The sequence below is a fragment of the Bos mutus genome, chromosome 4 (assembly GCF_027580195.1).
Source record: "Bos mutus isolate GX-2022 chromosome 4, NWIPB_WYAK_1.1, whole genome shotgun sequence".
NCBI lineage: Eukaryota > Metazoa > Chordata > Mammalia > Artiodactyla > Bovidae > Bos > Bos mutus.
The window spans coordinates 72,768,778-72,795,724 of NC_091620.1; the positions used below are offsets into that span (position 1 = coordinate 72,768,778).

General features: G+C 44.1%; 1 protein-coding gene across 8 annotated transcripts in view; it reads left to right on the forward strand.

Annotated features, from left to right (window-relative positions):
• The window catches only part of SRPK2 (SRSF protein kinase 2), a 239,373-nt gene that overhangs the window by 203,547 nt on the left and 8,879 nt on the right, over window positions 1–26,947 (forward strand). For 4 of the 8 annotated variants that reach the window (XM_070369649.1, XM_070369650.1, XM_070369654.1 and 1 more), the window contains 9 exons: window positions 8,331–8,496; window positions 9,634–9,659; window positions 11,116–11,362; window positions 11,925–12,407; window positions 17,941–18,041; window positions 18,152–18,259; window positions 22,878–22,947; window positions 23,576–23,668; window positions 24,004–24,096. In XM_070369649.1, the coding sequence (XP_070225750.1) occupies window positions 8,331–8,496; window positions 9,634–9,659; window positions 11,116–11,362; window positions 11,925–12,407; window positions 17,941–18,041; window positions 18,152–18,259; window positions 22,878–22,947; window positions 23,576–23,668; window positions 24,004–24,096 (1,387 nt within the window). The remainder of the gene's footprint in view (window positions 1–8,330; window positions 8,497–9,633; window positions 9,660–11,115; window positions 11,363–11,924; window positions 12,408–17,940; window positions 18,042–18,151; window positions 18,260–22,877; window positions 22,948–23,575; window positions 23,669–24,003; window positions 24,097–26,947) is intronic. The other 4 variants (XM_070369652.1, XM_005901445.2, XM_005901444.3 and 1 more) reach the window with 2 other exon arrangements.

Here is a 26,947-nt window from a genome sequence, read left to right on the forward strand (position 1 = left end):
AATGAGACCCAGAGAAATTTAATAAAAGACTTAGCGAAGTTATGTTTATTAAGTCAGTATCAATACAAATCTTCTGACTTAGTTCATTTTACCATTTAGTTAGAGCTTCTTGTGAGCTAGACATTGTACTGTGAAGTTTTCATACATTATTTCTAATTCTTCTCACATTTCTGTCTAATGGATAATGTTCCCCCTTTTATAGATAAGAAAATGGAAGGTCAGGCAGCTTAAGTACCTTGCCTTGTGAATGAGTGATTGAGAAGTAATGCAGGGGTGGTCTGAGTCCCAAGATCATGATTTAACAGTGTTCCATGCTGTCTCTTAGCTGTTTTCTTCAAGATTTGCGTTATCATAGTTAGTTTATCCCTGAAAGCAATAGTCTTTTCCTTGTGTTCAAGTCTTCTCTTTATGTTTGTTGTTAGACATAAGCAATATTTCTTGAGGAAGGTTAACTGTGTTGAGTGCGGTTGTTGTTCAGTTGAGCAGTCATGTCCAACTCTGTGACCCCAGGCACTGCAGCATACCAGGCCTCCCGTCCCTCACCGCATGGAGTTTGCCCAAGTTCATGTTCATTGCATCGTTGATGCTGTCCAACCATCTCATCTTCTGAACGCCTTCAGCTCCTTCTGCCCTCAGTCTTTCCCAGAATCAGGGACTTTTCCAATGAATCGGCTGTTCGCATCAGATGACCACAATACTGGAACTTTAGCTTCAGCATCAGTCCTTCCAGTGAATATTCAGAGTTGATCTCCCTTAAGATTGACTGGTTTGATCTCCTTCCTGTCCAAGGGACTCTCATGAGTCTTACCTAGCACCACAGTTCAAAGGCATATATTCTTTGATATTCTACCTTCTTTACAGTCCAGCTCTCACAACAGTATGTGACCACTGGCCAAGACCATACGGACTATACGGACTATTGTTGGCAGAGTAATGTCTCTGCTTTTCAACACACTGTCTAGGTTTGTCATTTCTTTCCTGCCCAGAAGCAGTCATCTTCTGATTTCATGGCTGCAGTGATTTTGGAGCCCAGGAAGAGGAAATCTGTCACTACTGCCACCATTTCCTTTCTATTTGCTATCATTACGAACAAAGCTAGTGGAGGTGATGGAATTCCAGTTAAGCTATTTCAAATCCTGAAAGATGATGCTGTGAAAGTGCTTCACTCAATATGCCAGCAAATTTGGAAAACTCAGCAGTGGCCACAGGACTGGAAAAGGTCCGTTTTCATTCCAATCCCAAAGAAAGGCAATGCCAAAGAATGCTCAAACTACTGCACAATTGCACTCATCTCACACGCTAGTAAAGTAATGCTCAAAATTCTCCAAGCCAGGCTTCAGCAATACATGAACCGTGAACTTCCTGATGTTCAAGCTGGTTTTAGAAAAGGCAGCGGAACCAGAGATCAAATTGCCAACATCTGCTGGATCATGGAAAAAGCAAGAGAGTTCCAGAAAAACATCTATTTCTGCTTTATTGACTATGCCAAAGCCTTTGACTGTGTGGATCACAATAAACTGTGGAAAATTCTGAAAGAGATGGGACTACCAGACCACCTGACCTGCCTCTTGAGAAATCTGTATGCAGGTCAGGAAGCAACAGTTAGAACTGGACATGGAACCACAGACTGGTTCCAAATAGGAAAAGGAGTACATCAAGGCTGTATATTGTCACCCTGCTTATTTAACTTCTATGCAGAGTACATCATGAGAAACTCTGGACTGGAAGAAGCACAAGCTGGAATCAAGATTGCCGGGAGAAATATCAATAACCTCAGATATGCAGATGACACCACCCTTATGGCAGAAAGTGAAGAGGAACTAAAAAGCCTCTTGATGAAAGTGAAAGAGGAGAGTGAAAAAGTTGGCTTAAAGCTCAACATTCAGAAAATGAAGATTATGGCATCTGGTCCCATCACTTCATGGGAAATAGATGGGGAAACAGTGGAAACAGTGTCACACTTTATTTTGGGGGGCTCCAAAATCACTGCAGATGGTGACTGCAGCCATGAAATTAAAAGACGCTTACTCCTTGGAAGCAAAGTTATGACCAACCTAGATAGCATATTGAAAAGCAGAGACCTTACTTTGCCAACAAAGGTCCCTCTAGTCAAGGCTATGGTTTTTCCAGTGGTCATGTATGGATGTGAGAGTTGGACTGTGAAGAAGGCTGAGCACCGAAGAATTGATGCTTTTGAACTGTGGTGTTGGAGAGGACTCCTGAGAGTCCCTTGGACTGCAAGGAGATCAGCCCTGGGATTTCTTTGGAAGGAATGATGCTAAAGCTGGAACTCCAGTACTTTGGCCACCTCATACGAAGAGTTGACTCATTGGAGAAGACTCTGATGCTGGGAGCGATTGGGGGCAGGAGGAGAACGGGACGACAGAGGATGAGATGGCTGGATGGCATCACTGACTTGATGGATGTGAGTCTGAGTGAACTCCGGGAGTTGGTGATGGACAGGGAGGCCTGGCGTGCTGCGATTCATGGGGTTGCAAAGAGTCGGACACGACTGAGCGACTGAATTGAACTGAACTGAATGGGGGTGGATGCCATGATCTTAATTTTTTAAATATTTAGTCTTAAGCTGGCTCTTTCACTCTGCTCCTTCACCTTATCAAGATGCTCTTTAGTTCCTCTTCACTTTCTGCCGTTTAGAATGGTATCATCTGCGTATCTGAGGTTGTTGATGTTTCTCCCTCCTATCTTGATTCCCGCTTGTAACTCATCCAACCTGGCATTTCTCATGATGTGCTTGGCATACAGGTTAAACAAACAAGGTGACAGCAGACAGCCCTGTCGTGCTCCTTTCTGAATCCTGAACCAATCATTTGTTCCATACAGGGTTCTAACTGTTGCTTTTTGACCTGCATACAGGTTTCTCAGGAGACAGTAAGATGGTCTGGTATTCCCATCTCTCTAAGAACTTTCCACAGTTTGTCATGATTCATATAGCCAAAGGCTTTAGTGTAGTTGATGAAACAGAGATAGATGTTTTTCTGAAATTCCCTTGCTTTCTCTATAATCCAGTGAATGCTGGCAATTTGATTTCTAGTTCTTCTTCCTTTTCTGAACACAGCTTGGACACCTGGAAGTTCTTGGTTCGCATAATGCTGAAGCCTAGCATGTAAGATGTTAAGCATGATTTTACTAGCATGGGAGATAGCTGCAATTGTCTGCTGGTTAGCACATTCTTTGGTATTGCCCTTCTTGGGAATTGGGGTGAGGATTGACCTTTTCCAGTCCAGTGGCCACTGCTGGGTCTTGCAGATTTGCTGACATAATGAATGCAAAACACTGATGGCATCCTCTGTTGGAGTGAAGTCGCTCAGTCGTGTCCAACCCTTTGCAACCCCATGGACTGTATGTAGCCTACCAGGCTCCTCCATCCATGGGATTTTCCAGGCAAGAGTAGTGGAGTGGGTTGCCATTTCCTTCTCCAGGGAGTCTCCCGCATTACAGGCAGACACTTTACCATATGAGCCATCAGGGAAGTCCTGCCCTCTAGGGATCTGGATAGTTCTGCTGGAATTTCATCACATTCACTAGCTTTATTAACAGCAGTGCTTCTTAAGGCCCACCTGACTTCACACTCCAGGATGTCTAGCTCTGGGTAACTCACCACACCATTGTAGTAATCCAGTTCATTAAGATCTTTTTGATACAGTTCTTTTATGTATTTTTTTCCATCTCTTCTCAATCTCTTCAGTGTCTACTAGGTCTCTACCATTTTTATCCTTTATTGTGCCCATCTTTGGGCAGAATGCTCCCTTGATGTTTCCAATTTTCCTGAAGAGATCTCTGGTCTTACCTCTTTTGTTGTTTTCTTCCGTTATTAAACACTGTTCATTGAAGAAGGCCTTCTTGTCTCTTCTAGCTGTTCTTTGAAACTCTGCTTTTAACTGGATGTACCTTTCCCTCTCTCATTTTCCCCTTCTCTTTGTTCTTCTGCTGTTTGTAAAGCCTCCTCAAATAACCACTTTGCCGTCTTGCTTTTCCTTTTCTTTGGTATGGTTTTGTTCACCGCCTCCTGTACAATACTACGGACCTCTGTCCATAGTTCTTCAGACACTCTGTCATATAGATCTAATCCCTTGAATATACTTGTTACCTCTACTGTGAATTCATACAGGGTTTGATTTAAGTCATACCTGCTGGCCTAGTGTTTTTCTCAGTTTTCTTTAGTTTAAACCTGAATTTTGCTATCATAATATAAGCCACAGTCAGCTCCAGGGCTTGTTTTTGCTGACTATATACAGCTTCTCCATCTTTGACTACAAAGAATGGAATCGGTTTGATTTTGGTATTGACCATTTGGTGATGTCTGTGTGTAAAGTTGTCTCTTGTGTTGTTGAAACAGAGTATTTGCTATGACTAATGCAGAATTCAGTTAGCCTTTGTTTGCCCCACTTTATTTTTTGTTCTCTAAGGCCAAACTTGCCTATTACTCCAGGTATATCTTGACTTCCTACTTTTGCATTCCAATCCCCATTGATGCATAGAATATCTTTTTTAGGTATTAGTTCTAGGAGGTCTTCTAGGTCTTCATGGAACTGATCAATTTCAGTTTCCTCGGCATCAGTGGAATGGGCATGCATGCTAAGTCGCTTCAGTCGTGTCTAACTCTGTGCGACCCCATAGACAACAGCCCACCAGGCTCCTCCATCCACAGGATTCTCCAGGCAAGAACACTGGAGTGGGTTACCATTTCCTTCTCCATAGACTTGAATTACTGTGAGGTTGAATGGCTTGCCTTGGAAACGAACCGAGATCGTTTTATCATTTTTGAGGTTGCACCCAAGTCCTGCATTTCAGACTCGTTTGTTGATTATGAGGGTTACTCTGTTTCTTCTATGGGATTCTTGCCCACAGTAGTAAATACAATGTTCATCTGAATTAAATTTGTCCATTCCTGTCCATTTTAGTTTGCTGATTCCTAGGACATCGTTGTTTATTCTTACCATCTCCTGCTTGATCACTCACAACTCACCTTGATTCGTGGACCTAACATTCCAGGTTCCTATGCAGTACTGTTCTTTGCAGCACTGGATTTTACTTTCGACAACCAGAGAGATCCACAACTGAGCGTTGTATCCACTTTAGCCCAGCCACTTTATTCATTCTATTAGTATTTCTCCTCCACTCTTCCCCAGGAGCATATTGGACACCTTAGACCTGGGGGACTCATCTTTTGGTGTCATATCTTTTTGACCTTTTTAAATAGCTCATGAAGGTTCTCATGGCAGGTATAACTGGGGTGGTTTGCCAATCCCTCCTCCGGTGGGTCACGTTTTATCAGAACTCTCTGCTATGACGTGTCCATCTTGGGTGGCTCTGCATGAGATAGCTCATAGTTTCATTGAGTTATGCAAGCCCCTTCGCCACAACAAGGCAGTGATCCATGAAAGGAATTAAATATCTGAAACCTTAAATTCTTACTGAGAACACTTTGCTCATCTCAAGTGTCTCATTTTCATTGAAATTCATTTTAACACATTTGGATACTGGATCATATTAACTCTTACTAAGTAGCTTCACACACAGTGAAACAACCTAAGAACTATGAAAGAACTAAGGTGGAAAGTTAGGAGCAACTTGTTCATGAGGTGGTAGTGAAAGATATTTTTGGAAAGATGCTGACATTTTAACTTTGAGTTAATATTTGATGATTAAAGTGAAATTTTAGTTGAAATAATTTAAAATAGTTTAAACTTTCTAAAAGTCTTATTCCTTGTACTTCCACAGACTGGAAGTCATCAGTGTACTTGTCCATTAATTTCTTGTACTTCTCAGAATTTGTCTTACTACTCATATATAAGAATTCCATGTGGTACTTCAGTTTGCACAAAGAAGATGCATGAATGCCAGTGAATATATACAGGCTCATTGAATTGTGTTCCCTTCAGAATTATAACCTTATTCTCTATGGAAACATATAATGATATATTTCCTACTGTTGGTCTTTTGACATTTTAAACATAATTTAAACATATTCTAGTTGAAGCATTATCTAAAACATTAAATATTAATTTTAAGGTAAAAAAGTCAAAGCCTTGTGGAGATGGGGAACTTTGTTTATTGCTATGTATCAAACATCTGTAAGCGTCTGCAGCCTGTTATAGGAGCTCAACTGATGCTCAGTCAGTGAAGTCATGTGAAAGTATTTCCAAGGAAAAGTTTTTTAAATGAATGTGAGGATTTTCATCTTGGTTAAGAGACTCATGTTCCTTCTACTTTCCTTGCGAAACCTCTGTGCCTTCACTTACTAATATTTTGTCATCTTAAGATTGTTTGGGCTTCCCTGGTGGCTTAGCTGCTGAAGAATCTGCCTGCAGTGTGGGAGACCTGGGTTGGATCCCTGGGTTGGGAAGATCTGAAGAAGAGAAAGGCTACCCACTCCAGTATTCTGGCCTGGAGAATTCCATGGACTGTATGTATAGTCCATGGGGTCGCAAAGAGTCGAACACAACTGAGGGACTTTCACTTTCAAGATTGTTTAGCCAGAAACTGAAGGTAGACAGAAGCATTGGGTTTTTGCCGAGAACTTTTCCGAGTTGTTCAGTATTAGATATCTTCTGCTTATCTTTCCTCACTTCCTTGTCTAATGTGATCAAGACCACCAAATGAATTAAAATGTTTGAATGAAGATATTTATCAAGTGCTAATGTTTATTGAGCATGTAGAATTTGTAATATATGGGAACATGAACTGTATTTTAATTTTAAAATATTTTTTCCTTATGAAAAGAAAGAATTCCCCTCTTATGGAAATAATTCCAGAAAAACTTTGGCCTGACATTTAGGTCACCATACTCTGTAATTTTTATATGTGTATATATATATGTAATATATATATGTCATATATGTATATTACATATACATATATATGTAATATATATAATGTAATTTTTTGCTATATATGTATATTGATGTTCATAGGAAGCAGTTGAGTTAAATGTGTACATGTATGTGTGTGTGTATGTGTGTGTATATATATATTTTTACACACACACACACACACATGGTAAGTATGTGAATATCTTGGTTTAGCAGTTTCTTTTAGTTCAGTACTATAGTTTATTGCCTGGGTACCAAAGCTACCTAATTCTCCTTTCCTACAATATTAGAAATGTACAGACATCATTGGCCATTATGGGAATGCAGATCAATGAGATACACACTTCACACCCACTAGAGTGACTAAAATGAAAAGACAGATAGCAAGTATTGACCATCATGAAAAAAAAAAATTGGAATCCTTGCACATTGCTGATGGGAGTGTAAAATGATGCAGCCATAGGATAAAACAGTTTGGCAGTTTATTGAAAGACTAAAGATAGAGTTACAGTATGACCCAACAATTACACTACTAAGAAAAATAAAGACATGTCTACATAGAAACTTGTACATGAATGTTTATAGCAATATATTTATAGTAGCCATAAAATGGAAAGAACTCAAATGTTCATCATTGAATGACTAAACAAAATGTGGTATTTTCAGTGGAAAATTATTTGGCATTTAAAAGAAATGAGGTATTGCTACATGCTACACATGGATGAATCTTGAAAGTATTGGGCCAGGTACAAAAGACCACTCTGTATCATTCCACTTACATAAAATGTCCAAACCCAGAAAGTAGAGTAGTGGTTGCCTAGGGCTAGAGGCGGAGAAGGCAATGGCAACCCACTCCAGTACTCTCGCCTGGAAAATTCCATGGACGGAGGAGCCTGGTAGGCCGCAGTTCATGGGGTTGCTAAGAGTCGGACACGACTGAGCGACTTCACTTTCACTTTTCACTTTCATGCATTGGAGAAGGAAATGGCAACCCACTCCAGTGTTCTTGCCTGGAGAATCCCAGGGACGGGGGAGCCTGATGGGCTGCCATCTATGGGGTTGCACAGAGTCGAACACGACCGATGCTACTTAAGGGCTAGAGGGGTTGGAAGGAGATGGGGAGTGACTGCTAACGGGTGCAGTATTTCTTTGTGTGATGAACGTGTTCTAAATTATATAGTGATGACCATTGCACATCTAAGAACCATTCTATTGTACACCTAAAAGGGTGAATTGAAAAAAAAAAGGTGAATTGTGTGACATGTAAATTACATCTCACCACAGTTGTTATTTTAATAAGCGTATGTTTAAATGCATTTGCTTCTATGAGCATAAATTATCTCCAGAATGATATCCACTGATTGCTTATGGGAAGGAGCTGGGTTCCTATCGGGCCCAAGTTCCAATTGTGCCTTGTAATGACTGTAACTATTTTACAAATAAAAGTTGAATAATAAAATTATTAATAACTCCTTTCTGATTTTATGTGATCAGGTCCTTCAAGGGTTAGATTATCTCCACAGTAAGTGCAAGATCATTCATACTGACATAAAGCCGGAAAACATCTTGATGTGTGTGGACGATGCATATGTGAGAAGAATGGCAGCCGAGGCCACTGAGTGGCAGAAAGCGGGCGCTCCTCCTCCTTCAGGGTCTGCAGGTGAGAGGCTGGGGCAGCTTTGTCTGTGTAGGGGCATTGAGAACCTGCAAAGTTGTTCATAGGAAGCAGTTGAGTTAAATGTGTACATGTTAAGAAGTTGCATAAAAGCCCGATGACTGGTAATAAGTAGACCTTTTTCTTGAGAAGGAAGATGCCCCAATTAAGTTGTACTTTAATATTTGAATTACTTAGCTTTGTCCTCCCTTAAAAGGTCACTGAACTCTTCTTACCTGCTGCTTCATTTCCATTTGAACGTTGTCTGCATTGGCCACTTCTCTACAGAGGAGTGTATAGTAACAGGTTTCCTGTAGCCGACCTACAATCAGCAGAATGCTTCCTTGTCTCCATTGAGCATAGTTACATCAGTGTAACTGGTGCACTTAAAATTAGTTACAAGAACTTCAGGGTGAAAGAAGATCAACTGACTTGAGCATTGGTGTATGAAGTTTTATTTCTGGTTTTCACAAGGTGTCAAGGTGGCCGTGAAGTGTGGATGATGCTTTCATCCTCTCTTCACGTGCTTTCTGCCCTAGTGTGTTGGCAGGTATACACAGGGACTGCAGAGTGAAGGCCCTCAAACTGAGGCTGTTGGCAGATGAACCACTTATGAATCTTGTTTTGTACCATCAGGTTGCTGTTTAGATAATGGAACCATAGTATGTTAAGCTTTTGACATTGGCCAAGTCTGTTCATGTCATTTCTAGACTATTTGCAGTAGTATTGGATCTATTTTAGTTGTATAAACTTGTGAAATAGTTTTCAAACATAGATGTGTAAATTAATTGTTCGTCTCATTGTCTATAAACAAGTTGGGTTGTGTCACTCTTCTCCATTTTCTTATCAGTCAGTGTTTTGTGATTGTGTGTTTTTGAAATGAATGAGTGTTTAATTTCAGATTAATAAGAAATGACTCCATGTGAACCACTATGGCTTTGCTTTTTAAGAGCCAATCATTTGTTTGAGTTAGATAAACTTTCTTTAGGGCTCTATGATTAACAAGCGTTAATATTTAACAGTTGTTTAAGTTGCATAGCCATTGAAAGGCAGTAGTTATTTCATTTTACAGTTCAGATTACCTACAAAAAGATAAGTATCTGTTTCACTCTAAATGTTCGCTTTGTTTTGTTTTGTTTTTAGTGAGTACTGCTCCACAGCAAAAACCTGTAAGTACTCACACACATACTTATATTACCTCCTTGTCAAAAGTGACTAGTCATTATTGAACTTTTCTAATTGTAACATTAGTTTTTGTTTCTTTCTGCAACAACTTTTCTTTAAGGGTTGTTTGAGGCAATTAGTTTTACTTTTTGTTGCTGTTGTTCCTTTCTCAATCACAGATGTTGTCATGTATTTTAGTGTAAAAGACAGCCATGTTTATAAATGCTGTGCATCCTTAAATATGCAAGACAATGTTTTGAAAAAGTGAAGTGATTTTTAGAGGTGGGATAATTAGAGCTGTCCCAAATTCTGTGTTTTCCTCATGTACTTTCTGGAGTGCTGTTGGCTGAGTCTGATAAAATGTGAGGTTATAGAGATAGGGTTTTAAGTGTGATTATTCCACAAACACTTTCTATTATTTCTAATTTGCCTCTAAGTTACCTATTTTTTCTGAAGCTGCTGTTCTAATTTTTTTCTAGCTAGTAGTTAAATGTGAAAGAGCGTTATCTGTGTGGTCCTATCAAAATATGAAGTGTGAGCAAATAAAGCAGGCTGTTTGAAATTAAATTCTAGCCCAGAGGACCTAAACCTGGTTTAGTCTTGGTTCCAGTCAAGCATAGAATATATGTATATCTCAAGTTAATGGGTCACCTGCAAGTTTTAAAGATCTTTATGACCCGAAAGCCCTTGGAAGGAAATGTGCAGAACTCCAGAGTGCAGCCAGCAACCCTCAGTCTGGAGTGGGAGTCCCAGCAAGAGGGGGAGCTGTAAGAATTCTGCCACCTGGCCTGCTGAGCTCTGCCGTGGCTTGAGCAGCTTGCTTTGATTATTGGTTCTGTGAAAGACTGGAGGATCCCATTGCCAGTACTTTCCAAGTCAAATGGCCATGACTGGAGGCAGACTGAAACCATGGCTTTCTCTTTTTTTCCCTTTACTTCATATGCTCATTTCTTACAGTTCCTGCTGTCTTGGCTGTTGTTAACAACTTTGTGAGACCCAAGCACAAACAGTGCTGTTGACCAAACATGAATGAAGTACACCTGTTTTGGCAGACAGTTGAGTAAGACAGTAGAGAAGGGAACATTGTTAATACTTTGTAGACAGGCAGCAGCAAATGAAACTTGTAAGAGACGCTTCTTGTCTAAAGGCAGGAATGCCTCAGCACATTTAGTTCTTAGAATTTAAAGGGAAAAGGCTTGCTGGATTTAAGCTGTATCTCTCCATTGGCGGGAGCTGGTAGTAGTCCCGCTACTTGATATCAGCACTGGTTTCTTTTTTTTCTGGCTTTGCTGCAACGCTAACCATATTGTGGATCTCATGTCTGGGCATGTGATTTTAATTGAATAGACCTGAGAAAACAGACTGTGTTGGTATTTTCCATGTTGCCAGCACTTAGACGCTGCTGCATAGTGCTTTAAAAAGAAGCAAACTGACCTGTGCTATTTTCTTAACATGTTGTAGATAGGAAAAATATCTAAAAACAAAAAGAAAAAAATGAAAAAGAAGCAGAAAAGGCAGGCTGAGTTACTGGAAAAGCGCTTGCAGGAAATAGAAGAATTGGAGCGAGAAGCTGAAAGAAAAATAATAGAGGAAAACGTCACGTCAGTTGTACCTTCCAATGAGCAAGATGATGAATACCACCCAGAGGTGAAGCTAAAAACAGCAGGACTGGAGGAGGTGGCCGAGGGAGAGACTGCAAATAACAATGGTCAGTGAACGCTGGAGAGCGGGCTGCACCCCAGGGCCTCACGCAGGGCGACTTGGCGCTGCTGTGTTTCAGACCTGAGGGTGATTCCAAGTCTTCCCTGGAGAATGTAGGAGCTGTCTGATACTTGCTTTGTAAAATATGCACCAGAAATAGGTTTCAAAATAGTTTTTGTTTTTTAATGGAAAGTGTCTGAGAAGCACCATGTCTTTATCATGTTAATGATTGTCCTTCATTTTGTAATTAAGCTTTGACTTAACAGTAATGTACCCTTAGACAATCTCTGAAGATTATATAGGAGAGGGTAGAAAATGGAAATACAGCTCTGTTTATGCTCATTTTCTCTAAGAGCTAACATTTTCTAATAAGAGGAGGCTAGTTATTTAGTAAACGAAAAATAAGATTTAGAGAACCTGGAGATTTACCTCGAGAGCCCAGAGGTGTTTGCTGTGTAGCAAGTGCAATTAGCATGCTCAAACGTGTCTCTTGTTGGAGAGGATAGATGCCTAGTGCACTCTGTTCAGGAGAGTGACAAGCTCTAATTCTCACCCTTCCACTTCGTAAGGTGAAGCTGAGGACCAGGAGGAGAAAGAAGACACTGAGAAAGAAAACACTGAGAAAGATGAAGACGATGTTGAACAGGAGCTCGCGAACATAGACCCTACCTGGATAGAATCACCAAAAACTAACGGCCATATTGAGAACGGCCCCTTCTTACTGGAGCAACAGCTGGATGATGAAGACGACGATGAGGAAGATTGCCCAAATCCCGAGGAATGTAACCTCGATGAGCCAAATGCAGAAAGCGATTACACGTATAGCAGCTCCTATGAACAATTCAATGGTGAATTGCCAAATGGACGACATAAAATTCCCGAGTCACAGTTTCCAGAATTTTCCACATCATTGTTCTCTGGGCCCTTAGAACCTGTGGCTTGTGGCTCTGCACTTTCTGAGGGATCCCCCCTTACTGAACATGAGGAAAGCAGTCCATCCCATGACAGAAGCAGGACAGTTTCAGCCTCCAGCACTGGGGATTTGCCAAAAAGTAAGTGTTCCTTCCCATGAGCTCTGCTTTCAGTCCCTGAGTGTCATGCCCCTGACAGATACTGGGAAGGGGATTGCCTGGAGGAGGTATAGCCATGTGTGTATGCAGTAAGCACTTTTATTTTATTACTTTTGTAACCGTGAGTAAGTTAGTATAATTTTAAAAATATCCTGGGCCACTAGGATTTCTCTTGCCCTCTGCATATCAGATCCCATTTCTGAGTTTTTTTTTCCTTCTTCTGTCTTAGTGATGATACCTTTGCAAAAGTTTTCCAAGTCTAGCATTTTGCCCTGTAGCTTTCTATAGTGTACTTCCATCTGATAAAAATGCTATGTTTAGTTTTTGTTTTTTTTTGTTCTGCTTCATTTCTAGTCAAGGGAAGATGTGCCTGCTCTCTATCTGTATTGAGGAAAAAATATCTTTATTTTGATAGCTGTTCTTGATTACACCACTCTGCTGTTAAAATTTTAAAGGAAGTGACGTAGGTTTAAATGTGGTGATGGTGTATATCAAACCCTGATTTTGAGGGTAGATGCCACATGACATATCTCTGCCTGTAGTGTGCTGGGGGACTTCAGGAGGCAAACTGTGTCACAGTTGGCTTGCACTCTGGCCCACAGAGGAAAAGCTCAGAAACCTCCTCTGCTCCCTCTGCTGACAAGAATGTTAACACATGGCGAGTCCGTTGATGAGCCAGTCCTGCAAATAGCTCAGGATGTTCTGCAGCCCCAGAGACCTGCAGAGTCCTCTGTTACTCACTGGCCACAGCTAGTCATCCTAAGGGTGTGGTTTTTCCTGTAACTTGGATAGACGTATTCTCCTGTCTGCCTTTACTCTGACCAGGTTTAAAAGTGCTTGAAATGCTTTCACAAGCAATGTGGCTTCATCTAAGGAAAAACTCACCTCTTATTCTCCTTGACCCTCATTCTATTCCCGTACTACTGCTGACACTTCAGGTACCAAGTGTATGTGTAGGGGCTTTCCTACGCTAAATAGCTCTCCAGCGCCGGCTCAGTGTCTCGCAGTTTAAGTAAAGTTTGACACTGCCTGGAGATAGTGTCATATGCCAGGGTCTAGGGCTCAGTTTCATCAGACTGTATCAATCTCCCACCCCCAACCCGTCACAAGTCCCAAGTCATCATCTCTGCTTCTGGTAAGTTCTGAATTGGAGGTTTCCATGATGCTGTCCTGGGGTTAGATTAATTTGTTAGAGCAGCTCACGGAACTCAGGAAAACAGTCAGCTAGCTGCTGGATGGTCTGTTGATGAAGAAAGGATGTAAGCAACAGCCGGATGGAAGGGATGCGCAGGGCATGGTGTCTGGGGAAGGTGCGAGGCTTTCATGCTCTTTCCCGAATCACCCCCTCCCTGACATACTTCCCGTATTCCTCTGTGGTACGGACTCACTGATTCTTTTTTCTTTCAATTAACACATCCAATTGTGTGTTGTTATCATTTACAGCTTTTTTTTTTTAAATGCCAGAATTACCCCAAATTTGGCCTTTGTCAGCCTCTTCAGGTTGCTTCTTAGGTCCTTTTGACACAATCGCATTGTTCTCCAGGTGCCTCCTCGCTCTTCTAGAACCACGTGTCCCAAGTTCTTACTTGGGGCAGGACCCAGGCTGGATTCAGACTTGTTGCTGAGTAGTTTTTGCTATTAAGATCTTGTAAATGTTTTATAATGTACATAATGTATAGGAACAGTAGTATGTAAGCTTTATAAACACGCATATATTGAAATGAATGTTCAAACATCTTTTGTTGATGGAGTAAACAGCATAAAAAGGTTTAGTAATCTCAAGTGTATCATGGTCTCTTCCCTATTTATTTTTAAGTCCTAATATCGAGTGTCTGTGTGAACGTGGCATGCTTGCTGATGCTTCTGGGAGAAAGAGCAGGTCTGGTTTTCCCTCTGGTGCCAGTCTCTTACCAAGCTGACCTTTTCGTTCATCCAGTCATTTGTTTGGGGGCACTCAGTTTGGGTTTTCAAAGCCTGGTCGTTGAACTGTGGATAGCCTCTGCACGGAGGTGCTTTGTTTCCTGTTGGGAGGATCCTGTCCTGGAGGCTGGCAGTTGGCCACGGGGCACTGAAGAACGGGAAGTGGGAGTAGTACCCTTCACTCAGTTTGTGTGGATCCTTGTTGTTGCAGCAGAGGGCATATATCAGGAAATAGTAGAAGAAATGCTGGGGCTGGAATGAGAAGATTGAGGATCACCTTATGTGGCAGGCTAGAGAATGTGAACTTCTCCCTGGAGTAATTGTGTAGCCACTGAAGGTTGGGAAGAGGAGGCAGGGTTCCTCTTGGATTATTAGCTGCTGGATATATATGTATACACAAATAATATTCTGGATATATATTTTACTATTATATAGTATTAAAGAGTCCTGGGAGCAGGGTGGCGCTTGCAGTGCACACGTCCTGTCGCCCTCACCTCGTGGTGGCCGTGTCGTCGGCAGTGCTTGGCTGGACGCTGGACCACAGCTCCACGCTCTTCTCTTTCCCACTCTTGCTTCCTAGACTGTTTCCTGCAGAGCAGTTCTGAGAGGGCTTTTTAAAGCATGCCCCCACCCCCCATCTCCAAGATATTTCCACGTCATTCTCTAAAGCTGACAGTCCCGCACAGTCCGTCCCTAGCGCCTCTCCTTCTGATACCGTCCCCACCCACCTCTGTCTCCCCTGCTGGTTCTGCTCCTCCCACACGGTCTTCTTTCTGAAGTTTCTCAAGGGCGCAAGGTTATTTCTGCCTCTCTGCGCTTTGGACTTGCTGTCATGTCTGCCCAGAGCCTCTCTCCTTCGTGCTGCCCTGCATTCAGACCTCCCCTCAAACATCACCTTCTCAGAAAAGACACCTTGGGCTGAATGCCCTCATCAGTAATCCATCTCTGTTCTCTGCTTTTTTCTTCTTAGCATATAGAGTTACTTGACATAGTATGTGAATCAGTCGTTTTATTTACTTTATCATCCATATTCTCAACGAGCATGTGAGTTTCCTAATTAGGGTGTGGTGGCAGAACCTTGCTCTTCTGGTGCCCGGACGGCATTCACCACGTGGAAGGGACTCGTAAATACTTGGTGAACAGAGAGGTAAGGTTTGAGTGTTAAATCTTATAGTTCTGCTCTTTCCTTGGGCTGGCATTAAATCTCCTGCATATAAAGAGAATACTCATGCCTTCCTTGTAAGGCTGTTTTAAACTTAAAGTATCAGTGAAGGCCTGCACAGTGCCTTGCAGATAAGTGACGGTGGCTGTTCATCATGGCGGCCCCGCTGGGCGGCATCTTGCTGGCACCCAGGCTCACTTGATGGCATGAATACAGTGTCACTCAGAGACTTAACAGCCCCAGCCCTTCCTAAAGCGAATTCTTCCTGCCTTTCTCTTTGCACTTTTCATTCCCTCCTTAGTAGCAGAGAGCAAGGATAAGCCATGATATAGTTGCGTAATAGTGACTGAATCAGGAGAGGTGATCTGATTTTTGGGCAAAGCAAAATCTCTATGATTATGTAGCGAGTGTGTGTGTCCCTGTATTTAAATGGGCCTTTTTGAGTGTTGTAGTCTGGTAACCTTTCACAGACACTTAGAGCAGGAGACTGTCACACTGAGAAAAGAGATGCAAACTGATTCTCTTTTACCTCCTGTGTGTTCTGAGTATGGTTAAATTTTTGAGGTAGATTTCCGAGTATCATTTGGAAGGCATTGTGTGCTGGGTAACTATGCACAGACAGAAACCTGGAGGCTAACAGCAGTCACCAAAGAGACTTTGGTGCTCAGAAGCCAGGAGTATTAAATGCAAAGAAACTGTACCGGTCGTGCCTGGATTAACAATGGTTTGACTTTGTGATGGTTGCAAAAGTGAAATGCAGTCTGTAGAAGCTGTGCTTCACATTTGGAGTGGTGGCACCTACCACGTGGCCTCTCATCCTTGGCTGGACCCTCTCTGGCCTAAATAGAAGCCTTGGCCTCAGAGGGCAGGTAGAGCGGAGCCCCTAGCTCTCCTGTGTTTGGTCTGCTTTTGTTTTGGGGGGTGAGGATGGTCCTTTTCTCTTCCTCCTTTACTGAGAACTGAGCCTCATGGTGTTTAAGTCATTTGTAACTTGTAGGTGTTGAAAATTAAATTTGAATCCAGTTCTGCAAAGCTCTTATTCCACTGTTGTGCCTTCTGACTCTCCTTTATTTAGTGACAGGAGGGATTCATCTGGCCATTTCCGGTGCTGGCCATCGGTCTGTTGGGTCAGCATTTTTGTTTTCTCTGGGACTCAGTTTCTCAGCCCATTCCCTGTTCAGTGTGAACACCTCACATGTCTGTGTGGGTCTCTGTGCTGCCGCCCTTATCATTTCTGATTTCTGTGTTTCTTCTCCTTGGCTCATACCTGGCCTTTGGTGAGACCTTATGGTGTTACAACTTCTTCATAAAGAGGGATGTGGGCCTAGGGCAGATAGAGAAAAGGAAAACACCCGAGTCTGACTGACTCGGGTTGATCCATCAGTCCGAGGAACAGGTCTTGAGGGCTAAAATGTCACCCAGAGTTCTCTCGCATTTTCTGGCCCCTCCTGGGAAGCTTTGTGGGTGCCCCAGGTCCTGGATGCCTCACCCACTCGCTGCCCTGTTCATGGTACATGCCGCCTGGCCTTGCTGCCTGCCTGGGATGCCAAGCTTCATACAAGGGTCTGCCCAAAAATGGTTGTTCAGTCGCTAAGTCATGTCTGACCCCTTGCAATCTCATGGATTGCAGCACGCCAGGCTTTCCTGTCCTTCACAGTCTCCCAGAGTTTGCTCAAACTCATGTCTCTTGAGTCAGTGATAAAATCCAACCATCTCAACCTCTGTCACCCTCTTCTCCTCCTGCCCTCAGTGTTTCCTATCATCAGTCTTTTCTAATGAGTCAGCTCTTCACATCAGGTGGCCAAAGTATTGAAGCTTCAGTATCAGTCCTTCCAGTGAATATTCAGGGTTGATTTCCTTTAGGATTGACTGGTTTGATCTTCTTGCAGTCCAAGGGACTCTCAAGAGTCTTTTCCAGCACCACAGTTAAAAAGCATCAATTCTTTGGCGCTCAGTCTTCTTTATGGTCCAACTCTTACACACACACACACACACACCCCTCTCCGCCCCACATGCATGCACGCACACATACACCTCTCCATCCTGCAGGGGAATCTTCTCTCTACCCTCGAGTTTAGTAATATCACACTTCCGAGCTAGACGGAAACCAGTAGGGAACTGACGTGATCTAATGAGGAGCAGCTAAAAGTTACAGGAACTGAGTGGCCTGACCCAGAGGTGAAGGAGGGGGAGAAAGGAGAATGGGCAAGTCAGTGTGCATGGGGTCTCTGGGCAGCTTGCCCTCTTATGAAGTATTTCCCTGAGATGGAGAATTTGAGAACTTAAATTTGTTGAGGTCAGCTTACAGGATTCCAGGCCTAAATGATCATGCCACTACTTTTCTAGAAAAGGAGTGTGCCCTGCAAGCATTGTGTACACACATGCAAACCACTTAACCCAGGCGCTAACTGTCCTGCTGTTTACTCATGCCAGCGAAAACCCGGGCAGCCGACCTGCTGGTGAATCCCCTGGACCCCCGGAATGCCGATAAGATTAGAGTTAAAATTGCAGACCTTGGAAATGCTTGTTGGGTGGTAAGTAAAGTGTTTTTTCTTTCTTTGGTTGTGATCATGTATTAGACGATGCTTTTTCTCTTTTTTAATGTCTGTGTTCCTCCACAGTAATGTAGTCTGTTCCCTTCCAGCATAAACACTTCACAGAAGACATCCAGACGCGTCAGTATAGATCCATAGAGGTTTTAATAGGAGCAGGTTACAGTACGCCTGCTGACATTTGGAGTACGGCATGTATGGTAAGAGTGCCCTGTGCCCTTTTCCTCCATGTAAAGGCTCATCCCTTTAGTCCCCACAGTAGGCCAGTCTTACGAGTGCCCATGGCCTAAGCCTTCTGACAGGAGGTTGTCCAAGGAGGGGTGGGCGGGCAAGGTTTAGAGTTGGCAGGATCATTCTCAGGCGTGTCCTGGTGTATGTTTTGATTTGGGCTTGTGAGAGACAACCTCGCAAGGCCCTCTATAGCCCCCAGCTACAGACCTCCGCCGTGGTGATGGACTTCACGTAGTTCCTGTTGGCTCTTGAAGTCTTGTGGGCTGTACACAGCCTGTGTTTCCCTCACTCAGGCTGGGGAGGAAGATGAAATAGCTGTGATTTAGGGGAAGGTTTGAGGAGGTCTGACAGACGTGTTACTGGAGAGGAGAGGCTCTCCCCACATACCACTGTTTACGCTCTCTCCTGTTAAGTACAGTCTAGAAACCGTTCTGGCTTACGGCTCTAGGCCGTCTAGCCTCGTCGGAGGTACCAGCAGCTGCGTATGCTGTTTGAGTGAGTCTGGTCCCACAGGCAGCTTGGAGATGGTTTTCCTCAGGTTTTCCTGTGTATATAGATACATAGAGAGATAGCAGAGCCTTTTTGCTGCCACTTGTGTGCATCAAAAGTCTGGTTGTGTCTAAACTCTCCCAAGTTCTGCCAGTGTCTCTTCTCACTCTCTCCTTACCTGTGAACCAATGAGCATGAATAGTCTCTTGTCTATAAGCCAGTTTCAGTTTCTTTCTTGGTCCTGTTTCCTGGCCAATTTCTCTTAGTGAGCTGAGCTTGGTGGTCTTTTGTTGGAAACATGGATGTATCTGTTGCCTCAGGTGGTGTTTCATGATTTTCTTGTATCGTCTCCCCCGCCCTCCCCCCCAAATTCTTCTTTTCTGTTTAAAGTGAGAGAGCATGTGTGTAAACCTTGGTACTTGTCTTCTCACTAAAAAAAAAAAAAAAAAAGAGTGCAGAATAAATACAACTGTCTGTGATTTAAAGGTTACTGCAGCGCTCCTTGTGTGTGTGTCCTTTGATGCTAAAACTATGAAAAAGAAACTCTGTCTTTCAAATTTGCAACCAGTATGGCCAAAGAGGTCTAGAACAGAAAGTATGCCTTTCTGTTCTCTGATGGGTAATGCCAGGGAATAATTTTAAAATTACATTTCTCAATAAGTATAAAAAACTGAGTCCTTGCTGTGCTGGGTATGGAGACAAATGGTTAGAAGAGCTGGTGTGTGTGTCATGGCTCCTTTGAATGTAGGGAAGAAATCAGGCTCCCTCTGCAGGAGTCCAGGGGCAGGATGGGGTGGAAGGGCTGGGAGGCAGTGGGAGGCAGAGGCCAGGTCAGGAGAGGGAGGGCACTTCCACCAGTTGGAACTGCGGGGGAGCAGTGTTCTGTTTCCGGACATGTGAGGTCAGGCCTTACTTGTCTTCAGCTACACAGAAGGGGCCATATGTGGGTTGTCCTGAATTACACTCTGAAAACTCTTTCAACTCTGAAATCTTGTACTTCTAATTTTGGGTGTTAAATTTTGGTGATATAACCAGGAAAAATAGGACAAGATCACAGATGCAGTAGCATAATGCTGGAGCTGCCAGTACAGTTTTTACCAGATTATCTGTCTTGCTCTCCGTGAGATGAGTGTACGCCTCCACACCGGCCCCTGTCCTTCCAGCCCCTGTAATCACTGGGAACCCAGGCGTCAGTGTCACGCTCAAACTCCTAAGACAAAGCACTCTCTCCGTCCCCTTCTGCCTCCTCCCTTCCCAAGAAGTGAAGTCCCTCAGTGCTTCTAGAGCTGCTTATACAGTTCCTTATAATTAGGGGTGATTTTCTGGGAGTGGGGCAAGCCTTCATTCCCATCCCATTCGTCCCTGGAGGTCATGACTGAGAGGTCCAGTCTTGTTCTCTGTAGAGAAACTGGTGAAAGTGAGGCAGTCGTCACCCACCCCACTTCTGTTAAAGTTTAAATACATAGCAGTGTATTAAATTCGTGACACCAAGCTGTAATAAAGCTCTGGATTGCTCTTAGTGGTAAAACCCAGGGTTCTTTGTTGTCAATGGCATTACGTCTTAGAGACTCCAGTGGAGGGAAGAGTGGTGGCTGGTGCCCGTGTTCACTGGCTAGTGCGTTTGCCACTAGCAGGGCGGAGTGCTCTTGCAGCTGGACAGGGTGAGGCGGGATAGCTGGGATATGTCAGTGGCTGACTCTCTTGTTCTTTTCTTGAGCTTTAGCACTCCTTCAGATGTAAGTGTGCATGATCTAAAAATTTGGTGTGGATCCTGACATTGGTGGTTCTGCATTTGTGTGTCAGAATCCTTGAATAGGGCTCCATGGTGACCCCCAGTCAGTGCCATAAAGACAAGAAAACGTGCCAGTCTTGACACGTTTCACCAAACTGCTCAGGAGTGTTCACATCATGGAAGGAATTCGTGACCTTATGTATTCAGAATGGAGTGCTTTGCTATGCGATAGCATTTCAGGAAAGGGGTACCTGGTCTCCCCAGAGCCTAAAGGCAAATGCTCTTCCAGGGGAAAGCCATCTGAGGGTACTGGGCCAAGTACCGAGGGAAGAACCCAGAGTTCTCCAGTATTAAACATGGACAGTAACAATAAAGGTTATATTGAGAGTAACTCAGAGAGTTGAAACCTGTGGCAAAGTACAGAGGCTAATGTTTCATTATGGTGCACGTTTATCCTGTTGTCTATGTCCTATTTGTTAAAATCTTTTAAGCATAAATCCTGCAATGAAAGATACTATACTTACTAGACTCTGGACAAAAGATATTGTATACAAAGAGATTTTTTGTGTGTGTCTTTAAATTGATTTTAGAAAGAAGTATTGAGTTTAATCAGGTTGTAACTTACATTGGAGACAATTTGATACATAATAAAAGAGAACGACAACATGCAGAAAAAAAGAAAGTCTAATCATGATTCAGAGAATCAGGACCTGATAACTTGTTGGGGAGCCTTCATCTTGCCTCTTCCTTACCATTTCATTGACAGGCTTCTTCAAGTTGTATTTCCTTGGAAATACATGGATGCTAATCAAAATGGCCATCTTTACAAAATGCTGAGCTGATGTAGCTTAGTGTTAGGCTGACAGAAATGCATACAACCAGATTGGAATGGTTTTAGAAATCAATTAGAGGAATGAGGCGAAACCAAGGGTGGTAAAGAGCAGTTGATGCTTTCCATGGATCCATCCCTCAACTTCCGGAGTCTTCTGACTGCATTGGGCTTTTACCCTTTTCTCTTGGCTTGTGTCCCCGGCGAGAAAGACGCTTCTGGACATTTAGTGTGTGATCCACTTGTTGCCCTTGGACCTGTGGCCAGGCATGAGGTTTTTCACCCTGATCTGGGATTGCCAGGAGTGTCCTTATTGTTTTCTGGGTGCCTGCCCCCTTGCTCCATACCAAGACCTGGCACATCTGGGTTCAGCTCAGACCCAGGTCTGGTTCAGGGCAGGGATCCTGAGTTCATGAACTAGTGCTCACCACAGGGTAGCTGGCAAGAGGCTTGTCATCCTACTTCCCTCCTTTCTTTAAAAAAAAATAATAATGCAAGAGGAAGAGATGTGGTCCTGGGCTAAGTGCACTTGCCTTGGTTTGTGCGGGACCCCACCCCAGGCAGATGAGCCTTCCCTCGTGGGTGCCCTCGTTGCACGTTGGCGATCATCAACGAAGGGGAGAGGGTGGGCCAGTTCGGCCGGGTCTGGAGAGGGAGTGGGCAGTGCAGCAGCCACTGATCCCTGGGCATCGGTGAAGCAGGGACGGGCCCCTGAGGGCCTCCACAACAGCGCACTCTAATATACAAGAGAAGTAAGTATGGGGGAGATCAGAAGTGGGGTTTGGCTTGTTCTTTTTAAAAAGAATTCTTTTAATTTGTTTAAATTCTTATTTAAAGCATATTTTTTTAGAAAACATGATATTTGATCAATAGAGCAGTAGCAGTTGTCATCTTTATTTACTGTTAGCAAATTAAACTCATGGTTCTTAGACAATTTTATAAATAAAAGATATAGACTCAATGGCAGAAATGGAAATAAATACCTCTCCTGTCACCTTACCAGCACCCTAACCTGTACCCTTGGGGGCTGATCCTGTAACCAGGAAGCTCTCCTTGCCATCCACAAGCGGCCTATACAATGATCTAGCACCTCCTGGCCCAGGGTGACAGCAAGAGGGGTTTCTTTGGTTCTAGAAATTTCCTTTGGTTGAATCAGAAATGAATGAAGTGGTGAGAGTTGTTGAAAGGAGCCCCCAGTTACCAAGGCACAAAGATCTTCCTTCAGGAGGGTGGCAACATCCTCGGTCCAGGCCCAGGCCAGCCTGCAGGTTGCGGGCAGGCTCTGGGTCAGACAGCCCTGGTGCCTGGAGTGTTCCGGCTAGGCCCGCACACAGCTGCTTCTTCCGAAATATATAAGAATGTTTCTGAAGCTTCTTTGAACTTTTGGGAAGAAGAAAAATAGCCTGATGTTGAGCCTTTAAAGGAAGACTCTGGTTTGATTCAGATCCTCATAAAATGTAGGTCTCTTGTACCAGAAAATATTGCTGGCTTGGACCCAGTCTCTGAAGCGCTTAGCATGTCATCTGTTGTATCCTAGGCATTTGAGCTGGCAACGGGAGATTATTTGTTTGAACCACATTCTGGGGAAGACTATTCCAGAGATGAAGGTAAGTATTGTTGCCTGCTGAATACCTCAGTATGGGTCTACAGAGAGTCCGGGCCTTCTGGAGAACATTGTGTTTTTGCACAAAAATAGAACTGTGTTTGGTTTTCAAACACCAGATTCAGATGCTTTCCCTTAGAGCTTGAAGCCCCCTCAGTCACAGTGACTGGGCAGAGCCTCCCGGCACAGGTGACCCTGCGGGGAGCTTGTGGCCTCAGCCCGCCCCCTCGCAGGCTGGGAGAGGACAGGCCGGACAAACCCGAGGCCTTTCCGTGGTCCTTATGTCCACTGATCTGCTGCCCATTTCTCTGTCCTGTCGGGGGCTGAATTTAAAACGACGGAATTCTGGCTTGAATTCCATCTGCAAACCTGCCCATCTCCATGCTTACTTGCTTGCAATGCTGGGGTGACCTGGGGTGAGCTGGCCTCAGGTCAGCTGATTAACTGGCTGTTAACACTCCAGTCCTGAGGCCTGCCATCCCAGAAGCCTCTGCATGGATGTGCTGCAGACATTGTTGATTTGAATCTATTTCTGATTTTTTACTAATTTCAATTTCCCCCCCCTCTTCTTTTATCCCATCCTTCCCTCTGCCCCTCCCATTCCCGTATCCTTTTTTTTCTCTCCTCCATAGACCACATAGCCCACATCATAGAGCTGCTAGGCAGTATCCCAAGGCACTTTGCTCTATCTGGAAAATATTCTCGGGAATTCTTCAATCGCAGAGGTAGTACCTCTTCTTTTTGAAAAGCGCCACGATGCAGACAGAAACGGAATAGCAGCTGCTGATGGTAGCATTAATGGTGACAAAGGCATTTCTCTTAAATTCCCAAAGCAACCCAGCAGAATTCTTGTGCTGATCTCAAAGTTGAGAAGGAGACCGCATTTGGCCCCAGGCTGTGGCCCCCTGTGCATCTCCTCCGAGGGGCCTTCAGACAGAGCCTGTGCTCTGTGCAGGCGGCGCTCTGTTTCTGTCTGCGCGGGCGATAGCGGTGTCTGCATGCAGTGTACTGATTAAACTGTCGTGTGTTTCTGTTTTGCTGGCAATGTTTCCCAATGCAGATCACATAGCATTGATCATTGAACTGCTGGGGAAAGTCCCTCGAAAATACGCTATGTTGGGGAAATATTCCAAGGAGTTTTTCACCAGAAAAGGTAACGGTATTTACGTAACACTAATTTTCAGCATGATCCTCTCCCTAAGGAGACATTGTGCATTCACATTGGGCAGTGGATACAGATCTGGACTTTTACAGCTGCGGGATTCTGCTGAAGAAACCTCTCAAGAAATAATCATCCGATATTTGTGGGATAAGAATTTGAGAGAGAACAGTCTTCCGAAACTCCTTTGATCTTCTCCACACCTCTCCTTTACGCTAAGCACCAGCCCATGTATTCAAGTATTTATAAAAAGAGTTTAAACGATTTTTAGAAACCAGCTATACTTGCCTTTCCATTTTCCATGTTGTTCCTGGAGCCAGAGTGCTTTTGCAGTGGAGCAGAGCCCTAGAGAGTGGACTGAATGGCAGTCCGTCTGCATCCTAATTCATGGGTCTGAGCTGGTTCTGTAGGGGAATGGGCCTGCGACATCCTGTGTACCTCACATTCTTAGACATCAGATCCTGTTCTCCCTGGGCCTTACCTCACACTGTACTGTAGGTGATTTATTTTAATATTATACTTGTTTATCACCCCTTGGCATGGCCTAGAACACAGCTCTTTGCCCTGGATAGTCCCTAGTTAATGATCAATTTTTAAAAACACCCAAAAGCCCCAGGGAATTTATTTTTATAGAACCTTTCCCCAGTGCCATTGTCTTTCATGTGAGCATGGATAGCCCTCTTAATTCATGTTTTTTCAGCATAGATTTTTTTTTTTTCTTTGCAGGGGTGGAGTGCAATTTGCTTTAAAAAAGAACTTTTTAAAGTTGATGTGGGCAGGACATGGAGTTTCTAGAAATTTTTGCAAGTACTGCTGTAGTCAAATTGATTCTCCAAATTTGGCTTATTTTCCTGTGAGATAAGGCATTCTTGTATAGTAGTGATGCTTTATGATTCACTTTGGTGATTTCCAGCTAACCAATCCTGTCTTATCTTTTGAATTTCATTTCCCTGTTTTTGCATGAGGCCTGGTTGCTAACCATGCCAAAGATGATGTTTTCCTACTCCACTTACTCTGAGTGCATTGACCAGACTCTCAACTTTATTGCGCCCACCTAGTGGGTAACGTGTGAAGTATGTTAACTGGATGCAGTATTTTTTCTTTTTTTAAATCTCATCACAGGAGAAAAAATTGGGGAAAATGTTCTTCAGACATGTATTAGTTTGGTTCTGAGAATCTTGTCTTTGAGTCTGGGTCACTCCAGCAGGTACAAAGGTCTCCTCGCTACACACAGACTTTCACTTGGTCTCAGGTTGTACTCAGGGCAGCACATTCAGTGGCAGAGCTGGGGCTGGAGCGCAGCAGCGGACTGGGCATGGCGTGTCGCATTGTCCCCCAGGCCACTGGGGGTCCCTTCTGGGGGTGTGCCCTCCCTCCAAGGAGGTGTGAGAGGGTGTCTGCAACCCGGGGTATGCTGAGAGCTGATGCCTTTATTATTATAAACAGGAAGACACTGTGTACATTGTGAATTTCTGGACAGCAGTATTGCTGAGAGTGGACAGTTTCCTAGGAGATTTCCAGAAAATGTTATTTGAACATAGTTGAAGCAAAGGAAAGCTCTGGATTATTTTGGCCTGGGATGGCATGACTTGGGGAATTGTGTTTATTTTAATCAAGGTAGACTCCTTCCACATTTTGGAACATTTTCAGAGCCTGTAGCTGGCCTGAGCCACATGGGGACTTGGCTGGGAGATGACCTGCCCCAGCCACAGCCTTCCCCCACGTCAGGTGTGGGTGTGAGGGGAGGGCGGCCAGAGCAGCAGCCTGATGTGCTGTGCAGTGTGGGCCTGCGGGCGCCCCAGAGGGGGCAGGGGAAGGCCCTGGAGGGCTCTCATCCCCGCCCCAGGCATCAGCTGTGCTGACGACCAGCAGCCAGCAAGGTGCACAGGGGCTTTTCCTTTCGTTGTGCTGCTGCTGTGCTTGGCTCTGTAGCGACAAGGGACCAGCACTGTGCGTGGTAGGGAAGAAGCTGAAGAGGGACAAAGGGCGGGGCCTTGAGTGGTGAGAAAATGAAGTGAGGCAAATGATTTGAAGGTGCCTCTGCCCACAGCCTGTGTACAGGTTTGCTCATGGAGACCCTGCTTGGAGACCCTTGCTCCTCTGGGGCTTTGCCTCTGATCTGAGCTCCAGGCACAGGCGGGTGAAAGCTGCCAAGTCCCAACAGAGCCAGTGGTGGGCCTGGAGCCCTCTCCTCACCACACCTGTGGGGCTCCTTCAACAGGTGTTGGTAAGTGACCCTGGGGTCCTGATGTGCCCCGTGGTTGAGTCCGGCTCAGAGCGCTCTGTCCAGGGTCCTGGCTTTCACACCGGCCTTCCCGTAGTGCCCTTACTCCTCGGACAGTGGGAGCACTGCCCGCACCCAGAGGGGAGTATAAAGTGCTCGTGTGGACCTTGCCGCTCCATCATTACATTGTCATGTGTGTGTGTTGTGGAGATTGTGTGGCTGGGCTCTTGTTTGAAGAGCATGTTTGAAGGTGGCCTGCATAGTTGAAGGGCATCTGGCGTCCTCGGTAGAGGTAGACTGACCCGGAGCTGACTTGTGTTACTCTGGCAACTAGAGTCTTTTCTCCTTCCTTTGAATGATTAGGTAGGAAATCCCCTATAATGAATGGCAATGGGGACTTACATTCTTTCCTGATTATTATTGATTTGTAGTAACTCTGAAACTCATGAGGGATTTGGGGCTTTCACAGAACTCATGGGAATAGTATGATGATGAGTGAGAGTCTGTCATGAAGTTGATTTCACCGTGTCCCTTGGCTGTAGTTAAAATGTGTGCTGGCATGCCTCCACCAGTAAGGGCAGTGTATATATGTTCTAGAAATAATGGGATCTTAAATGGATC